The sequence below is a fragment of the Mustelus asterias genome, unplaced genomic scaffold (assembly GCF_964213995.1).
Source record: "Mustelus asterias unplaced genomic scaffold, sMusAst1.hap1.1 HAP1_SCAFFOLD_2046, whole genome shotgun sequence".
Lineage (NCBI taxonomy): Eukaryota > Metazoa > Chordata > Chondrichthyes > Carcharhiniformes > Triakidae > Mustelus > Mustelus asterias.
In genome coordinates this window covers 10,582-33,794 of record NW_027591991.1, presented here as the reverse complement: position 1 = coordinate 33,794, position 23,213 = coordinate 10,582, and the positions used below count along the sequence as shown (strand labels likewise).

At 42.2% G+C, this 23,213-nt stretch overlaps 1 protein-coding gene across 16 annotated transcripts in view; it reads right to left on the bottom strand.

Annotated features, from left to right (window-relative positions):
* The window catches only part of dph7 (diphthamide biosynthesis 7), a 37,646-nt gene extending 15,110 nt beyond the window's left edge, over window positions 1-22,536 (bottom strand). The window contains exons 1-5 of one of the 16 annotated variants that reach the window (XM_078207099.1): window positions 22,444-22,502; window positions 17,611-17,666; window positions 3,500-3,697; window positions 2,883-3,022; window positions 272-359 (exon numbers count right to left, since the gene is read on the bottom strand). In XM_078207099.1, coding sequence (XP_078063225.1) covers window positions 272-359; window positions 2,883-3,022; window positions 3,500-3,640 — 369 coding nt within the window. In that variant the 5' untranslated portion in view covers window positions 3,641-3,697; window positions 17,611-17,666; window positions 22,444-22,502. Of the gene's footprint in view, window positions 1-271; window positions 360-2,882; window positions 3,023-3,499; window positions 3,698-8,767; window positions 9,119-17,610; window positions 17,673-21,619 lie in introns of all 16 variants that reach the window. The other 15 variants (XM_078207103.1, XM_078207093.1, XM_078207095.1 and 12 more) reach the window with 15 other exon arrangements.
* Between the last annotated feature and the right edge of the window lie 677 nt (window positions 22,537-23,213).

Here is a 23,213-nt window from a genome sequence, read left to right as displayed (position 1 = left end):
TTGCACATTTAGCCATTTCTCTATTCTAAATCACTGATAATTGTTTCACTTCTATTTTCCCACAATTGGAACAATGTGTGGAGAACAGCAGACACAAGCCACATCGCTACACTGATATTAGAATTAAAAACTTCAATTCAGTTGAAGTATTATTTAAAATGCATTGTGATATAAATTACAACATTACAGGGACAGAATATGAATAATGTGCAGGTGATCAGCATCTCAAACATTTTCCTTAATAATCCCATAGAAAACTGAATCCACATACCTCACAAGGTGTCAGATTACATAGCTCCAGATTTCCCTCAGCATTTGCGATGGCGAGTACAGGATGCCCTGTCACTGGTACATGACACCTGCAAATTAGTTTAGATTATACTCCAAATAGGTCACCAGAGAGTAAACCAGTCAAAGTTAAGGTTAACCTAAATTCCAGACATTTAAGAATAATGCATCCTCAAATGATAGGTACACATCACAGTATAGCAGATCACAAAAGATCCCAGGTCAGGTCTGCAATCTGTGCTGAGTTATCTACCAACACAATCTCTCTTGTAAGCCAATCCTTAAATTTTCAAGATGGCGCCGGAGCGAGGCTACTTCTTGTGAGCTGTGCCCAGCATACCTTCTAATTCTATCTTTTCTTCTCGTTCTATGCTTCTAAAACTTCTTCCTCTCTACACCCTAGCTATGACTATAACACTACATTCTGCACCCTTTCCTTACCTTCCCTATGAACCATATGCTTTGTCTGTATAGCGTGCAAGAAACAATACTTTTCACTGTACATCAATACATGTGACAATAATAAATCAAATTACCACCAGATTGGGAAGGCTGGAGCCATGTTTCATGCTCCAACTTCCATTCCCTAGTTACCAACTCCATCCTTCACCATGGCAACTGTCCAAGGCTCAACCAGGCACAGCCTTGGTGTCATATTTGACTCAGATGAACTTACAACTTCATATTCATGCTGCCTATTTCCACATTCGTAACATCATCTTACTTTACCTCTGCCTCAGCTTATCTGCTGCTGAAACCCTCATTCATGCGTGTGTTACCACTGGACTTGACTATTAAAATACATTCCTGGCTGGCTATCCACATTTTACCCTCTGTGAACTTAAGGTCATTCAAACTCTGCTATTCACGTCCTTATTGCACCATGTCCAGCTTGCCTTGTGCCTACATTGAGGCACTGCTTGACTGGGTGCCAGTTTTAAAATTCTCATACGTTTTCAAATCCCTCCATGGCTTTGTTTTCATCTCCCTCTAAGGCTCTCCAGTCCACAACCCTCCAGGATATCTGCACTCAGAATTCTCAACTCTGACAACCCCCAATTTTTATTTCACCACTATTGATGATCGTGTCTTCAGCTACCCAGGCCCCAAGAATAGAATTCCCTCTTTAGAACTCTCTGCATCTCCATCGCTCCCTCTTTATGACGTTCCTCAAAACCATCTCATGGACCAAGCTTTTGGCCGTCTGCCCAACTAACTCTGAAGAAGCCATACAGACTTGAAGCGTTAACTCTGTTTTTTTCTCCACAGATGCTGCCAGACTTGCTGCATTTTTCCAACATATTCTGCTTTTGTGCCCAAATATCTCTGTGTGGTCAGTGTCTTATGTGGCTTTATAACACTGTGGGACATTTTATTATGTTAAGATGTTATATCAGTATAAATTGTTATTCTAGTTCATCTTTACTGTCCAAAATCTAGTCACACAATAACATAGTTCAGAGATCACAACAATGAAAGCCACTTGTTAAGTAAACTGGATACTACAATCTCACATTTTTCCATATCCATTTATCTGATTTTTCAAAGGCAGGTGAGCAGTTTAATAAGAGGAGAACAGATTATAAAAGTGATTTGACTGTTCACTTATTTGTAAGTTAACATTTAGACTGAATATTAGTCTGGTTTGTACTCATAACACAGAAGTAACTAAGTACATCACAATGCTGTTGTATGGCTAAATACACTTTGCTTACCTAAGACACAGATCAACACCAATCTTTCTGAGAGAATCCTCCTTCCTTCCCTGTTCTAACAGACTACATCTCCAACCTTATTTGGACTGAATAGAGGACCAAAATTTTGATCTCACATTTTAAGTTCACAGCCCTCAGTGAACTTAAGGTCATTCAAAACTCTGCTGTTCATGCCTTTACTTGCACCATGTATGTATGGCTATATTTTGTCCAGCTAAGCTGCCAGTCAAATAGCCAACACCTATTTAGGTGTGAACTTCCCGGATACTTCCTTCCCAACTAAACTGAGTGGATGGAAAAGTTTCCATGGCACCACTTCAAAAGGAGAGCAAGGAAGTTATCCCCAGTGTCCTGGCCAATATTTAATTCCTCAACCAACATCACAAAAACAGGTTATCTGGTCATTTATCACATTGCCAATTAAGAGAGTTTGCTGCATTTCCTATATTACAACAGTGACTACACTTCAAAAAATACTTCATTGGTTGCAATGAAAATTGGTACATTTATACAGAGCTTTCCATGACCACCAGATGCAAATCCTTCCTTTCTCCTTTGATGAATTTCCCTACTATATGCTAATAAAATCTAGCTCACTCTGCCCATTTGGCTCAACCCCTCAGGAAAGCATTCTGGACATTTCTTTTAATGTGCTGCAAACCAATTTGTATCTCATCCAAATCCCCATTCTTCAGAGCTTGGACAGTGAGAGCTGTTTGCCATGATGGCCTGTCTCACTGCTGAGCACCCAATTTTGTTGTAATCTGTCACCCACACACCCTTCTCCAATAGGAGTTACTGAGGTTGAGGTTTTATCATTTAACCCAGAACTATGGACCATGCTTCATGTGACACTGTTGCACCATTTCTAATGCTTACCATTTGAGATCTAATATTGCAGGCATTTCAATCCGCTGTACTTCTGTTAATGGAGAATAAAGCTGATCCTGATTGAAACAGTAGAGATAAAGACGGCCCTGTCTCAAATGAGGCTCGTTGCTTTCAGAATCTCCAGCACCCTAAAAAGTCAAAGTTACAGTCAAAAACCCTGATGAGTCAAAAACAAGGCTGTTAAACAATACTTAATTCAAGACACCTCTCTGATGTAAAACCTCGTTTTTGAGGGAGGTATTTTCACTGTGAAAGGAATTACAGCTAAGTCTAATCCTGCCTTCGACAATCATCTCTATAGACATATAATGCAGCAGGTCGGTGGACAGCAATCAGGATAGCTGAAATCAAGTTGTTTTATTATTCTTCCCAGTTCAGGAATCATCAGGTCAACTGTGGTTTCTTACTGCTATCTTGCTGTGACCACCGCTGGTCAGAATTAAAATGAAAAACTTCCTAATCAATACTAATTAGCGTAACTCCTGCTTTGGTTCATTAGAAACTAGTTTCACTCTCATCCTAAAGTTAGATCAGACTCCTAGTGAAAACTAAAGAGGAACTTACTCTGCATCAACAGTGTTCCCTGACAATAAATGGTACTGTACCTTCTCCTTGGGATCCTTTAGTTGGTAAGTACCACAGGTCAGTACATGATGCCACGTGTCTATGGGGCACCACTCTACAGCATCTGCACTGTACTCTGTATCCACCACCTGCAGGGTTCGAGCCATGCATCGAGCCTCCATGTCACTCAATCATTCAGTCCCAAGACCCAATGTGATCATTCGGAAGAATTGCAGCAACTAAAAGAAGAAAGTTGACATTTAACTTCCAAGCTAGACAGGTAAAATTCATTTATACAAAAAGCCATTCTAATGGTTTAGCAGAACAGCCTTCCCAAATGTGAATGGTAAGTGATACAAAAAGGCAGTTATTTCAAATAATCTGAATAATGAAAGTACATACTTTATAAACCACTAATTTTAAGATATTATCCAAGTACAGCACAGAAACAAACTATTCCATTCAACTGGTCTGTGCTCCACGAGCCTCCTTCTCCATCCCTCTTCACCCGACCCAATCAAAATAAATTTCTATTCCTTTCTCCCTAAATCTAATTTATATCCATTAATCTAAGCTTCGCTGCTCAGACAACATGAAGTCCAATCTAAAATTCATAGGTCTGAATGTTTGCAAATAGCTGTCCTGAATGCCAATATCATCAGGTTTAAAACTTCATACATGTTTCCCTCCACTCCCCACAAAGATCTATGTTACCCATCAAACAGCAACAAAGAACAAAAACTGAGGAACTCCTGACAAGGCAAATTAATTTATAAGCATGGATTTTCTCAACTGAATTAACCATAAAAATTGAATCTTAAATAGGCAAATCCAAATTATATGTATATTTCATCTTTTTTGAGATTTGTTGTGCTGAAATTTAGCACTGATGAAAAGAAATCTTCCTATTTCAGCATTAAGAGTTCAGGTCAGACAAAGAGCACTGTTAGAAGAGTAAAGTAAAGCTCCCTCCATTCTGCCTCAACAAGGTACTTTTCCCCCAATTCATAAAACAAGCTACTGTACCAGCTTTGACACTTGATTCCCAGAGCTTTGCACTGAATGTGCATGGGGGTTGTCAAAATACTTTAGTCATGATGTGGAGATGCCGGTGTTGGACTGGGGTGAACACAGTAAGAGTTTTAACAACACCAGGTTAAAGTCCAACAGGTTTATTTGGTAGCAAATACCATTAGACCAAAGTAGCCACTAGGTTGCACTGTTCTTTTTCAACATAATTAGCCTGAAATCAGCAGAAAAGATTTGAGTTTCAAACTTAAATTACACCCAGTGCAAATAAAGTGGCCATGTTCTTTTGAATAGTTTAAAAACCATTGTACTGGAAGTCGGACTTCCACAAAACTGTCGTGGTCCCCAGATTAAATTAATCAGCGTGGGGAGTTTCTATTGATTGCATCCATTTATGGTATTTTCAGAAGGCTCTTAAAATTAAGAGAGACACTATCAACAACCTTTTAAAAACTAAATATTAACATTTAGTTTACTAATAGAACACTATACACCATCAAAACTATTAAATGGTTCTGTACTTTTTAATTCAGCTACTTAAAAGAAAAGACTTGCATTTCCCTTGTGCCTTTGTCAGGAAACAAAATTTATATTTTTACTTTGTGGGTATTAAAAACAAGGTACAGCTTTAAGTGAGCTTAATTTTGTGTTTCTGTGCAAGAAAGGGTTAAACCTATAGTTACCTTCATGTTAAACAAAGATACCCGCATGTCTGTGGGTTTTGGTTTCATTTCAAAGAGCATTGTAATCAAAGGTTTATAACGCAAACACAAACAGTCTAAAGAAAAACTAGGCTGTTATTTAGCAACCAGGGGCTCACTGAAAAATATAAGCACACGTAGTTCAGTTGGAACCTGGTACCCGAGAAGAAAGCAATTCTCACAGAAACTGCCAGCAGAGGCAGGGCAATGGAGTAAATGGCAGAAAGCAAGTCCCAGAAGCTAAAGATCAGATAATTCTAGAAACCAGGGAATGTAAAGGGAAATCTCAGGAAGACTGAAGTTAAGGGGACAAAGACCGGAAATATGACCATGGTACTGTTCACTGAAGTTTCTTTTTAAAAAGGTAGAGAGAACAAAGAACAAAACAGCACAGGAACAGCCCCTTCAGCCCTCCAAGCCTGCAGCAATCATGTGTTCCTAACTAGACCATCCGTTTGTATCCCTCTATTCCCAGTCTGTTCATGTGGCTATCTAGATAAGTCTTAAATGATCCTAGCGTGTCTGCCTCAACCACCTTGCTTGGTAGTGCATTCCAGGCCCCCACCACCCTGTGTAAAAAACGTCCCCCGCATATCTGTATTGAACCTTGCCCCCCTTACCTTGAACTTGTGACCCCTTGTGGTTGTCATTTCTGACCTGGGAAAAAGCTTCCAACTGTTCACCCTATCTATGCCCTTCATAATTTTATAAATTTCTTTTAGGTCACCCCTCAACCTCCGTCTTTCTAGGGAGAACAACCCTAGTTTACTCAATCTCACCTCATAGCTAATACCCTCCATACCAGGCAACACCCTGGTAAACCTTTTCTGCACTCTCTCCAAAGCCTCAACGTCCTTCTGGTAGTGTGGCGACCAGAACTGGACGCAGTATTCCAGATGTGGCCTAACCAACGTTCTATATAACTGCAACATCATAAACCAACTTTTATACTCTATGCCCCGTCCAATAAAGGCATGCATGCCATATGCCTTCTTCACCGCCTTTTCCACCTGTGCTGCCACCTTTAAGGATCTGTGGACTTGCACACTCAGATCCCTCTGTGTCTATACTCCTGATGGTTCTGCCATTTATTGTATTGCTCCCCCCTGCATTAGATCTACCAAAATGCATCACTTCGCATTTATCTGGATTAAATTCCATCTGCCATTTCTCCGCCCAATTTTCCAGCCTATATCCTGCTGTAATCTCTGACAATGTTCATCACTATCCGCAACTCCAACAATCTTTGTGTCGTCCACAAACTTACTAATCAGACCAGCTACATCTTCTTCCAAATCATTTATATATATCACAAACAGCAGAGGTCCCAGTACAGAGCCCTGCGGAACACCACTAGTCACAGACTTCCAATCAGAAAAAGACCCCTCCACTACTACCCTCTGTCTTCTATGGCCAAGCCATCTCGCTAGTTCACCTTTGAGCCCGTGAGATTTAACCTTTTGCACCAGCCTGCCATGAGGGACCTTGTCAAATGCTTTACTAAAATCCATGTAGACGACATCCAAAGCCCTTCCCTCGTCAATCATTTTTGTCACCTCCTCAAAAAAACTCAACCAAATTTGTGAGGCATGACCTCCCTCGTACAAAACCATGTTGTCTATCGCCAATGAGACTATTCAGTTCTAAATGTGTATAGATCCTATCTCTAAGAATCTTCTCCAACAATTTCCCTACCACGGACATCAAGCTCACTGGCCTATAATTACCCGGGTTATCCTTGCTACCCTTCTTAAATAACGGGACCACATTTGCTATCTTCCAATCCTCTGGGACCTCACCTGTGTCCAATGAAGAAACAAAGATTTCTGTTAGAGGCCCAGCAATTTCATCTCTCGTCTCTCTCAGTAATCTAGGACAGATGCCATCTGGCCCTGGGGATTTGTCTACCTTAATGCTTCCTAAAACACCTAACACTTCCTCCCTTGCAATTGCGATTTGTTCTAATGGGTCTACACATCCCTCTGAGACACTACCAATCAACGTGTCCCTCTCCTTTGTGAATACTGATGCAAAGTATTCATTTTGGATCTCACCTACTTCCTCGGGTTCTAAGCATAATTCCCCTCCTTTGTTCGAGAGGTCCGACTCTTTCTCTGACAGCCCTCTTGTTCCTAACGTATGTATAAAATGCCTTGCGATTCTCCTTAATCCTGTCTGCCAAGGACATTTCGTGACCCAGTTAAAGACAGAGCTGAAAAGTGCAGCGAGTCAGCGAGCGAGCAGCCAGACACCTAAAGCAATCCAAAGGTCAGTGACACGTTAATACAATCTGTGAAACAGTGTTGTTCTACTGGGGGGGTGTAGCTGGGTATCGGATTGTGTGGAAGCTTGAATGCAAGTGACAATCCAGAGCAGAGGAATACTGAAAGAAGAGATTGAAATCTTGGAAATGGAAACTTGATGAAGGCACCTGAGAAAGCGTTGTTTGGGAGAAGATTCCAAGGCATGTTTCTTTAAGAGTGGAGTTTGGAAACACAAGTGGAAGTCAGAGTTCCAGTGAGACCAGTTGGCTTACGTTGTAACAAGCATCTGGGTGGGATATTATGAGAAATCCACAGAAATTCTATTCATTGGCATCTGTCACTTGGTTTCACAGTGTGGTGTGTGAGACCACAGTGGCCTGAAGGTTTTACATGGCCCATGTGCTTACCGAGAACATTATAACATCAGATACATTTTGTAACTTGTGTTATCTGTAAAAATCTGTGTACATCTGAGAAGATATGGTGGGGTGAAGAAGTATTGTATCATAGTCAATCTTTTCATATTCAATACACATATTATTCTTTGATTCAAAGTTAATTGGCAGTCCTGCGACTCAGTTCATCCACATCTCTAAATAAAAAAATAAAAGTTGCAGTCTATTGAGCCAGGTTTCCATTCTGGGACCTGTCTATATAGCAGTATCATTTGGGATCGTAACACCTTACATGACTTCAGGACATCCCAAAGCATTTGACAGCCAATTAAATACTTTTTGAAGTGTGGTTATTTTTCAACTGCAAGTTACTAAAATAGACATACTGCTTAAAAATGTTTTTCTGAGAAATGCATTTTCAGCTCTACAAGGTCATAATAAATTTGAACCAAATTATCACTTAAATATAGTCACAAAATATGGTTAAATGTAAAACAAAGTTTAAAAACTGTCCGATTGCTCAGGTTCATGGAAAAGTTTACATTTGGCAATTTGCAAAAGAATTGAACAGAGACTTGAACAAAAAAACTCAAATCACTTCTGAATATTATGGTAGTGCAATGTTGAGCATAATTTACATCTAAAGCAGAAACTCTACCCCATTGTATATAGTGTCCTCACTTCCAATCCCACAATTGGAGTACAGTTTATTTGCTCAAACACCTTCCACAGAGATGATAAATACTGAAGTTATAGAAACCAAACACTTTGTGTTTTTCCTATATTAACAACATGAACGAACAATCATTTATAGGTCAAATGTCTCTCCAAAGGAATGAGAAACGTTAACGTTAAAGTATTTAGATAGAATGTTCATGTGAAAGGGTATCAAGTATATATGTTTTGCCAGTCCAAACTACCTATGGAAAAATATCAAGTTGACTCTGATGCTGGTTTATGAGTCCTGTGTTCTCAGCACCTTGTTGCACGGTCGTGCAAGACAGGAAGCTCAACAATTTTCAACTTTGTTGTTTGTAGCACATTCTTGGCATCACTTGGAAGGACAAGATCACAAGTGAAAAGTTCTCTCACGGGCGGGCAGATCTCCCAAGTACGTTAGCACTCTGAGCAGAGGTAATGCTACTAATTCAGGCATGTTCATAAAGATGAAAGATGGACACATTCCCAAGGATTTAGCAGGAGCCAAACGGCCAGCAGATGTGCAAGAATGACATGAAGGTCCCATACATTGATTTTCACCCATGGAGACACTAACCAAAAGAGAGAAACGGTCACATTAGCTGTAGGCCAGTGTGCGACACCATGACAATCAATAACTGTAACGGCTCTACAACAGGCACTGAAAACAACAGCCCAAAGAGACAGTTGAAAACTCTGTGTTTTCAAAAAAAAAATTGAAGAATATTGCTTGACATTTTATGCCAAACAGGTACTTAAGTCTATGGAAGAGAGATCAGGATACTTGACATTTCTACAATATGTAATGAACCTCTTACAAGATACTAATTATCAAAGAAAAAATGTAGAAGGGCTATGAGGAATGAGCAGAGAATGCAAATAAGCGGACAGATTTTTTACAAAGCAGTTCTGGTGAGATGGACCAAACAGCCTGGCCCTGTGCTGCATGATTCTATTGGATCAGCTGTGTGGGCATACAAATAGCAAATTAAAAATAATAAAATATTTTCCTACTCCATTGCATTTCAATTTACCTTCAGCTGCCTGAATGTGATACAGTCCTACATAAAAGTTTTTTTTTCCATTACATGTAAAATCTTTTATACTGTTAGAAAAGCTATGCACAAATATACAGTCAATAAAATTTAATTAACAGAAGGAAACTTAGAAATGGATCAATAGATGACAAGCCTCCAGAGGTTCTGCTAAGGCTATTCAATGTGCAGAGTACTGGATCTTAATTTCTCATAACTATGCCACAAAGGGTAGTAAAATGAATTAACAACTGGTTAGAAGTGAGCACACAGAGTAGGAGTCAAGGGCAATTTCTCAGTGGTTCAAGTGTATAGCAGTACACATGGGATTTTATTCTGGTACTCTTTTTGCTGAGTGCATCTAGTGATGATTTGGGTATATGGCTAGGAGTGGTCTCTGGATTTATTCTACCAAGTCCCCTCTCAGCCTTCTTTTTGCCAAGGAAAACAGACCCAACTTCTCCAATCTATCCTCATAGTTACAGTTCTTTATCCCTGGAATCATTCTTGTGAATTTCCTCTCTACTCTCTCCAATGCCTTCACATCCTTCCTCAAAGATGGCACCCACTACTGGATGCAATACTCCAGATGAGGACTTGTATATGTGTGGAGAATAAAAGCAACATGGACTGGCAAGTTGCGAGTGACAATATTAAGCTTCCATGGTACACCCATGAAATCTCATTCACTTTCTACAATTTTGAATCTTGGACATACCATCATAACAATTAACTGAGCACTGAAAATAGGAAATTACATGTTAAAACATTAAACTGGAGGAATATTTCTTAATTACTTGATCACTGTCCATAAACTGTCATACTTTTCTCCATTTAACCAGCTCAACATTTAAACTGCATAGCTCTTTATGTAGTTGTTCTTACAAAAATACGATCTGAGTAATAGAAGCGTGAAAAAAACCCAATAAAGCGTGGTAACCTGGCCCCTTTAAGAATGATACTCTGTGGCTCACGTGATCAGGCCGGACCCCATGGAGTAGAGGCACAGGAAGCTGGGCCAATCAGGAGTGAGGATGCAAGTCCTGGGACTGGGAGGACCTCATCTGGAGTCAGGGAGGAGAAGGAGAGTAGACCTGTGCACATGGTGTCAGACACAGAGTATAAATAGTTATTACAGTTTAATAAACCCTTCTTGTTGGAGCCACATTGGGTCGCCTCCAGATATTACACTGAACTATGTCAGTCATCAGGAGATCACAGCACACAGTTAGATGGAGAGGAATGTAATTGTCGAAGCCAAGAGAAAGGTACAGACACACTTAAGATGCCTTTAATAGGAAAGATAGAGCCGTTTGACCCAGACGTTGCGAGCTAAGGGCAATATATCAAAAGGCTGCATTATATCTTTGTAGCTAACAAAATCATGACAGAGGAAAAACAAATGGTGATACCACTCTCAGTCTGTGACCCAGAAATTGACAGTCTGGTGAGGAGCTTCACATCACTTGAAGCTCCGGACACAAAGTCTTTTGATCAGATAGCTGGATTGGTCAAAAACCATTTTAACCCCAGCCTTCAATCATGTTGAGGTATAATTCATTCTGCTGTCAGGGAACTAGAGAGGACGGTCTGCAGATTCATGGCCAGACTGCGACACCTGGCAGAGAACCATGATTTCAGCCTAGGTTTGGTCGGGATGTTGAGAGACCACCTGCGGGATGAGCGTACCAACAACCTCATAACACAAAATAAGCTGAGACTAAAATCTCTTTGGAAAAGCCGCAGAGATGGCCCAGGCAACTGAATGCACAGAGCAAGGCATGAACAAATTACAAGGCCTGCCCAACGAGGGGAATCATTTGTGGAAGAAAACTGCCACTGTGAGGAACTGCCCAAACGAGGGCGCAGCAGAGACCAATATGGGTGGAACAGCACCAGGGATGAAAGCATGTTTTTGGGGGGAGATGTGCCAATGTAAAAATTATACGTGTTTTCATTGAAAAAGAAAGGGTCATTTGCATGCTTGGAGCAGAACAAAGCAGGCAAGGCATAACACACAAAACACCATCAAACCAACTGGCTGAGGAACCCAACAAAGGATCTGAAACTCATACATTAAACCAGTCCAGCTCAACAAGATCACCTATCTAGATAGCCCTGATGGTCAACAGCCAACCTTGTACCAGATGCTGCTTATTAGCTAATTAGATTGGTTGCATGTGATATTAAGAAACAGTGGAGTGTATAGATATGCAAAGGCTATGGGGCCCTGACAACATGTCAGTTGTAATACTGAGGATCTGCTATCCAGAACTAGCCACACCCATAGCCAAGCTTTTCCAGTATAGCTACAAAAACTGACAAAGGGTCACTGACCTGAACTCTGCTTCTGACTCCAAAAATGCTTCCAAACCATCTGAATATTTCCAGCATTTTCCGTTTTTATTGTGAGATTAAAATGACTGCCCTTGACATTAGGGCAGCATTTGACCTAATATGCGATCAAGGAGTCCTAGCTAAACTGAAATCAATGGGAAGAGTCTCCATTTGCTGGAGTCATACCTAGCACAAAAAAAGATGGCTGTAATTGATGGAAACCAATCATCTCCATTAGGAGGGCATCAATGCAAGAATTCTCTAGACAGTATTCTTGGCCCAAACATTTTCAGCTGCTTCATCAATGATGTTCCCTCCATCATTAGGCCAGAAGTGGAAACACTCACTGAGTTATTAAAGTGTTCAGTTCCAATTGCAACTACTCAGATACTAAAGCAGTCTGTCACATGCAGCAAGACCCGAATATGATTCAGATTTGGGCTGATAATGGATGAGTAACATTCATCCCATACAAGTTTCAAATTATGGCCATCTCCAACAAGAGAGAGATTTTAACCATCTCCCCTTGGCACTTGACCATTACTGAATGCCCCACAGATCACTGTCCTGTGTGGTTACCAGTGACCACAAACTTAACAGCACCAGCTACAAATTCCAGTATCTACAAAACAAATCATGAGTGTGATAGAATAGTCTCCACTTGCCTGGATGAGTGCAGTCCAAAAACATTCAACACTGACATTATTCAAGACAAAGCAACTTGCTTGATCAGTAACCCATTCACCAACTTAAATACTCAACCCTTCCAAACCAGTGCACCATAACTGTAGTGGGCCATCCATACCTAGTATGGGATCAGGGAGTCCTAGCTAAAGTGACTTATCAACTTTCAAACCAGCAATCTCTACCACCCAGAAGAGCAAGGATAACAGGCAGATGAGAAACCTGAAAATTTGCCTCCAAGTCACAAACTGGACTTTGGAAAGATATCGCCCTTCCGTCAACATCACCGAGTACAAAGCCTAGAAAACTCACTACATAATAACCTGGGGTATACCCTCAGTGACTGGAGTGACTCAAAGCAGCAGATCACCACCACCTATTCAAAGGCAATTCAGGATGAGCAGTAAATTATGGCCTTGTCAGCAATGCCCATGAATAAATAAAGATAAAAACTTTGAGAGAAACTATTCGCTCTGGCGGGGAAGTACAAAACAGGAGGGCATAACAGTAAAATTAGGGCTAAGCCATCATGGGGATGACAGAAAGTTCTTCTGCAGGCAAGGAAATCTGGAACTTGCACTCCCTGAAAAGGATGAGGCGAGGTCAATTAAAATGTTAAAATTGAGATTGGTAAGTGTTTGGTGGGTAAAGGGATTACAGAATCCAGACAGGTAAATGGAATGGAAATGCATAACAGCCATGACTTAAATGAATGGCAAAACATTCTCTAGATCAGTTCCAATGTTCTCCATAAACAGTGCACCAAAAATCAGAGACAATTACAATCCTTTCTCTCCATACTAGCAGCTCATTCACCTGAAGCGATAATCATTTTCATCTGTATTTGCTAACTTTTGCACGTAAAAATAAACACCGCTAGTTGTCATTTACTCCATGCTTTTTGACTATGAATCAAAATCTCACTTTAAACACATTAAAGTGATAGTCCTGCTACAGCACCAGAGAGTCAATTTCCAAGCAACATTCACCAAAACGTGAAAGGAAAATACTCACTCAAGGATGTGCAGGCAGAGGAAAGAATGAAATAATCCTTTCTTCATTCATTCATAGCCTCATATGCACACAACTCCAAAAAATGTTTTACCATTGAACTCACCTTTCTAACAAAGTAATTCCTAGATCCCTTATGTAATCCTCAAATTCATGTCAACGTAAGTGATTGTTTAAAAACTAAAATCACTCTCAGTGGTGTAGCAGGTTTATTTAGTAAGGAGATGGTTCATACAGAGGAATCAACCAAATTTCTTCTCACAATCACTATCCAGTGCCATCTGCTGGGTAGCGTTGGCATCAAGGAAGCATACAAATACCCTACCCACACTGTCTTGCTTCAAAGTTCAATATGGTCACCTGGATGAGGTGCTGGGGTATCTGCCATGAGGGACAGGCAGGACAACATGAACTCAACATCATGCATACATGCCAATCTTCAACATAGATGCTAACCAATATCTTCAAAAAGCTAACAAATACACACTATCCCAGCAAATCAAACCAACGACAATCCACGCCAAGCAACTTATATTCGAAAAGTCTGAGGACACGTACCAACCAACTCAAAAACAGCTTCTTCCCTGCTGCCGTCAGACTTTTCAATGGACCTATCTCACATTAAGTTGATCTTCCTCTACACCCTAGTTATGACTGTAACACATTCTGCACTCTCTCCTTTCCTTCCCTATGTATGGTGAAGGAGGAAATTTTCCAGAAAACCATATTTGTATCATTAAACATATTTTTATTGGACTAATTGGCACCACTCATAACGGGCCAACAATGCAGAGGGGCACCCCCGGATGGATATTCGATCGGGTCTCCCCCTGTACAGCTGAGAGACTCACGAATTTCAGAAACTGCGGGAGATCCCTAATCTGCCTAGCAACAGCCTGTAGCTGCATTTTAAACTGGTCAAGGACGATCAAGACCCCTATGAAACGAGCCATAGAGTGGGTTATCAAAACCAAGCTATCACTGAAATATTACCAATTCGGCCAAGGCAGACATAAAAATCTGATAAACTAAGAGATAAGGATAAAAGGTTAAGAATGAAATACCCCAGACACCCAACAGGACAGGATGACATTAACACTCAATCTCACAAGCAGGAAACACAGACACGGAACAATAGGACCAATTTAAATAAGAGGACACATAGAGATAGTAATGGGAAACGGATTTAGACACCGGGGCAGGACCAAGTAATCCCATTAACACGAACACACACCATACAAATGCTAATCCATGAAACTTCCTAGGGACTTTTGAAACTGACAGACCACTTTATACATATTGTAAAAAGATGCATAATCAAATGTTCCCGCTCAAATTTGGAGCCCTATAAAGATCCAGGGCTGATGTAATCCAATTGAGATCAACGTGGCCAAGCCACTGTTTCTGAGCTGGCTACGGGGGTCTCCCTAGGATCCTAGTAAATTGTACAATAAAGACACGCTTTGAACCTTGATTTGCGACTCGGCTTCGATTCTGTGCTGGTCAGGGATTTTTCCCTACAACAAAATGGCGTAGTCACGGCAGGATTTGATATCTGACTTCTGACTGATGGCCACAGTTTGAAAGTCGGGATCAAATTTAAACGAATCTGATACAAATCCAGAGCAGTCAAAGGCGAGTGCAGGTCTCCGTTCAAAGTGAGGTACCTTTAAGGGTTAGGGTTTGTCTGTTTTAAGTATTGTTGTCTTGTAGAACTATATAATCTTGCCTAAGTTTTTAAATTGAAACAGAAGTCCGCACTAAAGAGGTACAGGTCAGAACGACCGCGTGGAAAAAGGTAAGTAACTTTTAACTTTAATAGGAGTAAAGGACCAGAGGTAAAGATAACAGGTTTTGGGCTATTTGATAACAAAGAATTAAGACTAATATAAAGATAAGTACCGCATGCAGAACTAATTGGTGTAACTAACCCAGGATTGTAAATGAAACCGCTGTCTGTGCCAAGGCAATAGGACAAGGGAGTGCTTGACTCAAGGTGCCCTACCCTAAACTGGACGTTAAGAGGAGAAATCTCCCACGCTAAGGTTGGGTTTTGAAGCGGGCGCTAAGAGAGACAGGCACTCAGGGTGCAAGGCACGGACAGTGTAAATCGGGTAACAACACTGACTCTGAAGGGACGAACAACCTCAGAGTCGATACAGTTACTAACTATAACAGGGGCTTTGATAACAGAGTACAGGTGTGTAAGTGTTGAGGAAAAGTGGACCCGATCCATCCTGACCAAGAGACACGACGACGGAGGATCCATTAGGGACCCGGGCGGAGTTTGATAACCTTGTTCGTCTGTAGGGAACACCACAGCCCATAGCAGGATACCCGGTTTTGGGGGGTAACGGATCAACCCTGCTAGTGGGGGTGGTGGCCGAGCGGGAGGCGTTGTACTTAGAGGGGCTGGGAACAGGGGCGGACAAACCCACTAAACAACCAGCACACATCCCAATAAGACAACACAAAATAGTCCAAGCGTGAGGTGTCAGGAATAGTTGGGGGAGCCCAGGGGAAAGAGACCCACTGGAACCTCACTACGAGAACCTACAGCAATACAGACGGTGCTGGGGCAGTATCAGTGACAGGAGTTGAGGCACTTTTACTGTAGCAGCCAGCATACGGGGGTTGCAGGACTGCTAGACAGAAAAATGGCAGACCACGTTGTTAAGGGAGAAACTGCAGTAGCTCTCATTTTAAAGTATCTGTTAGCCAGAGAAGCGATTGTTGCAAAGATGAAACGGAACGGGTGGAACGCATCACAAACTTTAGAAGATCAAAGAAAGTGGGTAGACGGAGTTAAACGGGACAAAACAAAAGTAATGGGAGTAATATTAGTGACCCAGTTAGCTGGACTAATTGAGGAAGTAAATGCCTCTATGGAGGAGAGACACAAAGAGACAGAGCAAATTAAAGTATTACAGGAGAGAGTGAGGGAATTAGAATACAGAAACCACACTGCGGAGATAACGCAGAGATCAGAGGAAACGGACCCTCGGCGCCCATACGAGGCAGTGCAGAAACATACAGCCACTCCAGCATCAGAAGAAAACGTAGAAAATTATAATCTAGCGCCAGTCACGAGAGGAGGGACGTTAGCACAACCAAAGGCAACCTATAAGCCTTTTACGCCAGGGGAAAGGCAGCAGATGGATAGGAGAGATCTTAGTTTTTGTATTTCAGTGTGTTTGTGAGATCTGGTAGCTTGTCGAATGTAGGTGGTTGTTGTTGTAATTAGATTGAGAGCAGGGAGCTCTTTGTTCCTGTGGAATGTTTGCTACAGGCAGTGGGTGCAGTACATTGCACCTTGGTTTAGCCTCAGGGGGGCTGGGAGAGTGTTAAAACTGTAAAGATTCAAGTGATAGGATTTCTTGAATTTACTTCTGCTTTGAGTCAATTACAGTTTGGAAGAAAGAAGAATAAAAGCGATTGTCTTAATCAATGTTCAGTATTCTCTTTGAATGTTTTACACTCATCCCAGTCTGAAATGATAAGTTTGAATGAAAAAGGATGTACTGTGGAATGACTTTTGGAAGCTTCCATGTGTGTGTCTGTGTGTGTTTAAACAAAGTGGTTGCGTGGATGCTTTGTTGTTGTTTGTTTTAATGTTAAGAAAGGATTTAAACCTTGGAAGGAAGCATGTGCTCTTTCCTTTGTCTTGAAGTAGAAATTATAAGAGTTAGTTGAGGAGTTAAGAGAAGAAAATAAGTTATTTTGTGGAAAGGTAGAAAAGCAGGAACAAAAGACTGAGGTCTATGAATTAGTTTAAAGTATATCAAGTCAGTGAAATACAGTATTAATCGCAGAATATCGCGATTTGCGAACGTCAGATAGTTTAGTATTCTGAACTAGTTAAAATTATGTACTGCCGTCAGAATTTCATGAGCCATCAAGGTTCAAGGTTTGCCAAATATAAAAGCACTGCAAAGCTTAAAACCTAGCCAGTTAAGAAACCAAAATGTTCCTAATCAAATAACTGGTATGTATTGTACCTGCTTTGATTTTGATTCGGCGCCTGTTACTTTTCCTAGAGTGCGGGGGTTTCGATCTGGAGCTCAGTTTAAAAAAAAAAGAAACGGCTTAAATTAAAAGGGTTTGGATATCACGGGTACGATGTGTAAAGTGGTATGATACAACTGCCGCTTGATTATTTTTATTATACAGTATAGCACTGCCATATAGACACAAGAATAACATCAAATCCTGAAAAGCCTTAACCAACTTTGTATGATATATTCATATACTATATTGGGCATTGATAAAGACATAATTATTTTGTGAAGTACTGTGGTGTAGCGCTTGCACGCAAACAAATGATCAAATTAGAGATAGTGTAAGAGTACTCGTATAAAGATCGGAACTCTATGGCATGTGATTTTAATGGGGAAAGCGATGTCTTTTGATAAGACTACATACAAATGAATGGATGCCCAATTGCAGCCAAAAAAGGCCAGTACAAAGTGTTATTTAATTCACACTAAGCTTGCTATGGATGGGGGATGCCAATTCAAGTTGATTCGGACCAGGGAACACATTTCACAGGAAAGGTTCTGAAAAACATTTGCCAACTATTAGGAATAAAACAAAAAATTTCACATCCCCTATCACCCACAAAGTTCCGGGATGGTGGAGAGGATGAATCGGACTCTAAAAATAACAATGGCAAAAGCAATGCAATCCTCAGGTAGAAATTGGACAGAAGTCCTACCTGCAGTTCTGATGAGGCTTAGGGCGACCACAAATCGAACTACTGGCTTGACTCCATACGAGCTGATGACCGGGCGAGCAATGCACTTACCCGAAAACATTATTACAGGCTGGACAGATGTGGGTCCGATAAAAGATAGGATCCGACAATACATCCGAGACCTTAGCACCCAATTGAAGGGGATGCGCCGGTCCGTAATTTCTAATCAGGCACAGGTCGACGCAGAGGGGGACTCAGAAATATTACCAGAAGTCCCAAAAGCCGGGAGCCGGGTATTAACAAAAGTGCTTCCTGCAAAACCAGGATTTGCCCCAAGATGGCACGGACCTTACGAGGTCATTATTAGCGGAGATACCTGTGCCTGTATAGATATAAGGGGACAAGGGGTCTGGAAACACTGGACCCAATTAAAACTATATGAGGACAAATGAACTAAAAAATACCGTTTTGCTCATTCAACTTCCACAGGAACCAGGACCAGATCTACTATCAAGACGTCGGAACCAACTACTTTTAATTTGATTGCCTGTTTATTTTCTGTATATACTGTAATTGTAAAATACTGTTGAAAAAAAAAAGAGCGATATGGGAACAGGGACATATCTGATAATAACCCTGACCATTGTAAATACACTCCAACATATGGGGGTTAGGGGAGCAGAACCACCAATCATGGAAGGAAACCTATTCCTGAGAACACACATCCAGATCTATGGGAATAGGACCGCTTGTTACCCCTCAGCGCGATCAGTAAACTCCCTATTCATAGCAACACCAGGGTGGCTCCCACAAGAGTTATTCACTATTGACACATCGGGGGCACCCTGCAAAGAACATATTGGGTACTTTAAGCAAGGGATACAAGGAAGGTGTGTAGAGCTCACTGAGCCGGGAATTCTAAGGGGGACGGGACCCCAACCGGAGGAGACACTTGGGAACTACCCACAATGTTTTAAGGGAGAGGGATGGGGGTGCGTGCATGCCTTTGTCCCTAAAAATGATTCGTGCGCTGAGGCACATTGTGCTCTCCAGGAGTGCCGGGTCCGGGAAGGACACTTCACTTGTGACTGCAAGCAACAAAAATGCATTGCAGTCACCGCGGGTAGGCAGCTTATGTGTGGCAAGTGCAACAGCACCCACGTAAGCTCAGCCTCAGGGACATATCCATTTGATTCTCACCAAGAGGTACAATCAAGTGGACAGTCCAGGGGGAGGGAAGGTTCCACAAGATGGGGCCATGCGGTCAAACGACCCCGGGGTAATGCATGTTATCGGGTTAAAGACGGGTACGTGTTTTTATTTAAAAATGTATACATGACGGCCACAGACAGGCCTCCAAGGTTCTTTTCCGTAGGGACAATCAGACCTCTCACGGTTCCATGCCCAAGTGAGGGGCATGTCCAGAAACGCATAGTGACCAGGGCCATCAGCGCAGAATTTTGCTCCGACTGGCAGGCCCCTGTCACACTAGGGTCTTCTTTAGGATATGGATTTCTGGGGACACTATCCCTGGGAGGCGCCGCAGGGGTGATCAGTGCCAGTAATAGGAACTTCTTCATATGTGGACTGACCATTTTAGGAAACAACACCCTACAAGCATTAGGCGCAATTGACCAAGAACTCGCAGAACTCAGACTATACACACAACAAACGAGATATGCGGTGGACTATCAGCTAGCCAGACAAGGGGGGGTATGCACCATCATCAAGGAAAAATGCATCACATACGTACACGACGAGACACTAAACATAACAGCAGCCATGTCCGGGATACAAAAGCAATTGGATAACTTTAAACAGGGGTTAACAGGGACTGATGGGTGGTTAGGATGGCTGTTTAACACAGTTTGGGGAGCATATATTATGAAGGGATTAATCCTAGTAGTAGCCATCCTGTTCACACTCTGCCTTGGCCTAACCTGTATTAAAGTGATATGTGCAAATATTACATCAAGAATGCTACCCACTGCCAGTATCCAGATGCAAGAACTTAGCAACGACCCAGAAGAGGAGGAACAACGGCAAGGACAACAGCTGTACAAATCACTGTTCCTCTGAAGGTCGTCCATGGGGGGTCAGCCATGAATGGCACCCCCTGGACGAGAGGAGGGACTGAAGGAGGAAATTTTCCAGAAAACCATATTTGTATCATTAAACATATTTTTATTGGACTAATTGGCACCACTCATAACGGGCCAACAATGCAGAGGGGCACCCCCGGATGGATATTCGATCGGGTCTCCCCCTGTACAGCTGAGAGACTCACGAATTTCAGAAACTGCGGGAGATCCCTAATCTGCCTAGCAACAGCCTGTAGCTGCATTTTAAACTGGTCAAGGACGATCAAGACCCCTATGAAACGAGCCATAGAGTGGGTTATCAAAACCAAGCTATCACTGAAATATTACCAATTCGGCCAAGGCAGACATAAAAATCTGATAAACTAAGAGATAAGGATAAAAGGTTAAGAATGAAATACCCCAGACACCCAACAGGACAGGATGACATTAACACTCAATCTCACAAGCAGGAAACACAGACACGGAACAATAGGACCAATTTAAATAAGAGGACACATAGAGATAGTAATGGGAAACGGATTTAGACACCGGGGCAGGACCAAGTAATCCCATTAACACGAACACACACCATACAAATGCTAATCCATGAAACTTCCTAGGGACTTTTGAAACTGACAGACCACTTTATACATATTGTAAAAAGATGCATAATCAAATGTTCCCGCTCAAATTTGGAGCCCTATAAAGATCCAGGGCTGATGTAATCCAATTGAGATCAACGTGGCCAAGCCACTGTTTCTGAGCTGGCTACGGGGGTCTCCCTAGGATCCTAGTAAATTGTACAATAAAGACACGCTTTGAACCTTGATTTGCGACTCGGCTTCGATTCTGTGCTGGTCAGGGATTTTTCCCTACAACAATGGTATGCTTTTTCTGCATAGCGTGCAAGAAACAATACTGTTCACTGTATATTAATACATGTAACAATAATAAATCAAATCAAATCCCTTTTCACAGAGAACATCTTTTCCAACTCTCCTTTGTCTATAATGGATATCATCTCACTTTCTCTTTCCCTCCAACCCATCAAGATCAAGTTGGTACTCTTCCTCCACTCTATCCTTTTTTGAGCTGGTATTCTTAACATCCCCTGAAAACTTCCCTTTCAGCTCCCCACTCACTCTCAAGTTAATGCAGGCATTGCCCCATCCTCAAAGCAGTTTCCAGCTTTGCACCTTTTAGTCTCTTCATTACCATCCATTTGTACCTTACCTTTTTCACCAACTCCTCTTCCACACTGCCATCAATTTATCCCCCCGTTTTCCACTGTCCTTCAGCCACTGGAATTCTGATCTCATCCTTCATCTGTAAACCCAAACTCTGTGACCAAGCCTCAGCTGTCCTAATGTCTCTCTTATTTAGCTCAGTGTCAACTTTTGTCTAGAATAGATTACTCTCCCATGAAGAGCCCTGGGTCATTTTACTACAATAAAGACATGAGATGAAAGGGAATAGTCTCACAACCCTGGGATAAACACCAGACAACTTTAAAAATAGATTAAAGCACTCACTTGAGTGCTCTAAAGTACTCCTCTGAAGTAAATTAAACCCACTCAATTATTTCAAACTGCATTAATCCCACGACAGGAAAAGTGGAGGAAAAGTACTGTGTAGTTATGGTGAGCAAACCCACCTACTGCCCCCCAAAACACTGGTTACCAACTCTAATGGGGCATATTCCTGGAGATTTTATCCTGTGCGTCTCCTACATTCAAAATAACCCAGTTCCTTCTCCACGTTCAATATTTTTCTAATTTATAAAGATTTTTTTAGAGAGGAAACTAGATTTAATGGCTCCGATTATTTCTCAAGTTACTCACGGGCATACCTTGGCGATAACTCTGTAATCCCCAGCTGACTCCAGGACAGTCCTGGAGGGTTGGCAACCCTACTCCCCTCCCCCCAGCAACGGCACTGAAGGAGCCCCCCGCGTGTCCCACACACGCCAACGGCTGCTGCGCGCGCCCCAAACACACACACGCCAACGGCCGCTACGCGCGGCAATGCCCTCCCCCACACGCGGGCCCCCCACTCACCCTGTCACCAACTGACCACCTCGGACTCAATCACCTTCGCACACACAGCTCGCTGCGCGGGCAGCCGGGCTTACGTCCGGTTTTGACAGCTCCCGCCCTCTGGGTGATTGACATCGCCACTGGACCAATCGCCGTGACGCCACGCCACGCCCCCCCTGACAGGCGGCGCGTGGCGCGTTTGAACGGCAGCACGTGACCGTGCCGTTGAACTGTCAGTGTGGGCTGGAGCTGCGGCTGCAGGAGCTCCCTCTCTAAGCACTTCATCGAAAGTTCAATAGTCTTCTCTCCCTAATCCAGTTTCCCAATAAAGACACCCATGCTAGTTGCCTCAACTGCTTTGACGAAGGGTTAAAACAGTACAGCACAGGAACAGGCCCTTGACACACACAGGAACAGGCCCTTGACACAGATGCCTCTCTAATCTAATATTTTCTTGCCTCTAGGTGGTCCAGGTCCCTGTATGTGGCGCATTTCCCTGCCTATACATGTATCTATCCAGATGCCTCTTGAACGTTGTTATAGAATCTGCTTCCACCACCTCCCCCGGCAGCGCGTTCCAGGCATTCACCACCCTCTGTGTGAAAACCTTGCCGTTTACATCTCTTTTAAACTTTCCCCCCTCACTCTCAACCTATGCCCCTGAGTAATTGACCCTTCGATCCTGGGAAAAAGACTCTGATTATCCATTCTATCCAAGCCTGTCATAATCTTGTAAACCTCTATCAGTCCCCCCTCATCCTCCGACACTCCAATGAAAACAATCCAAGTTT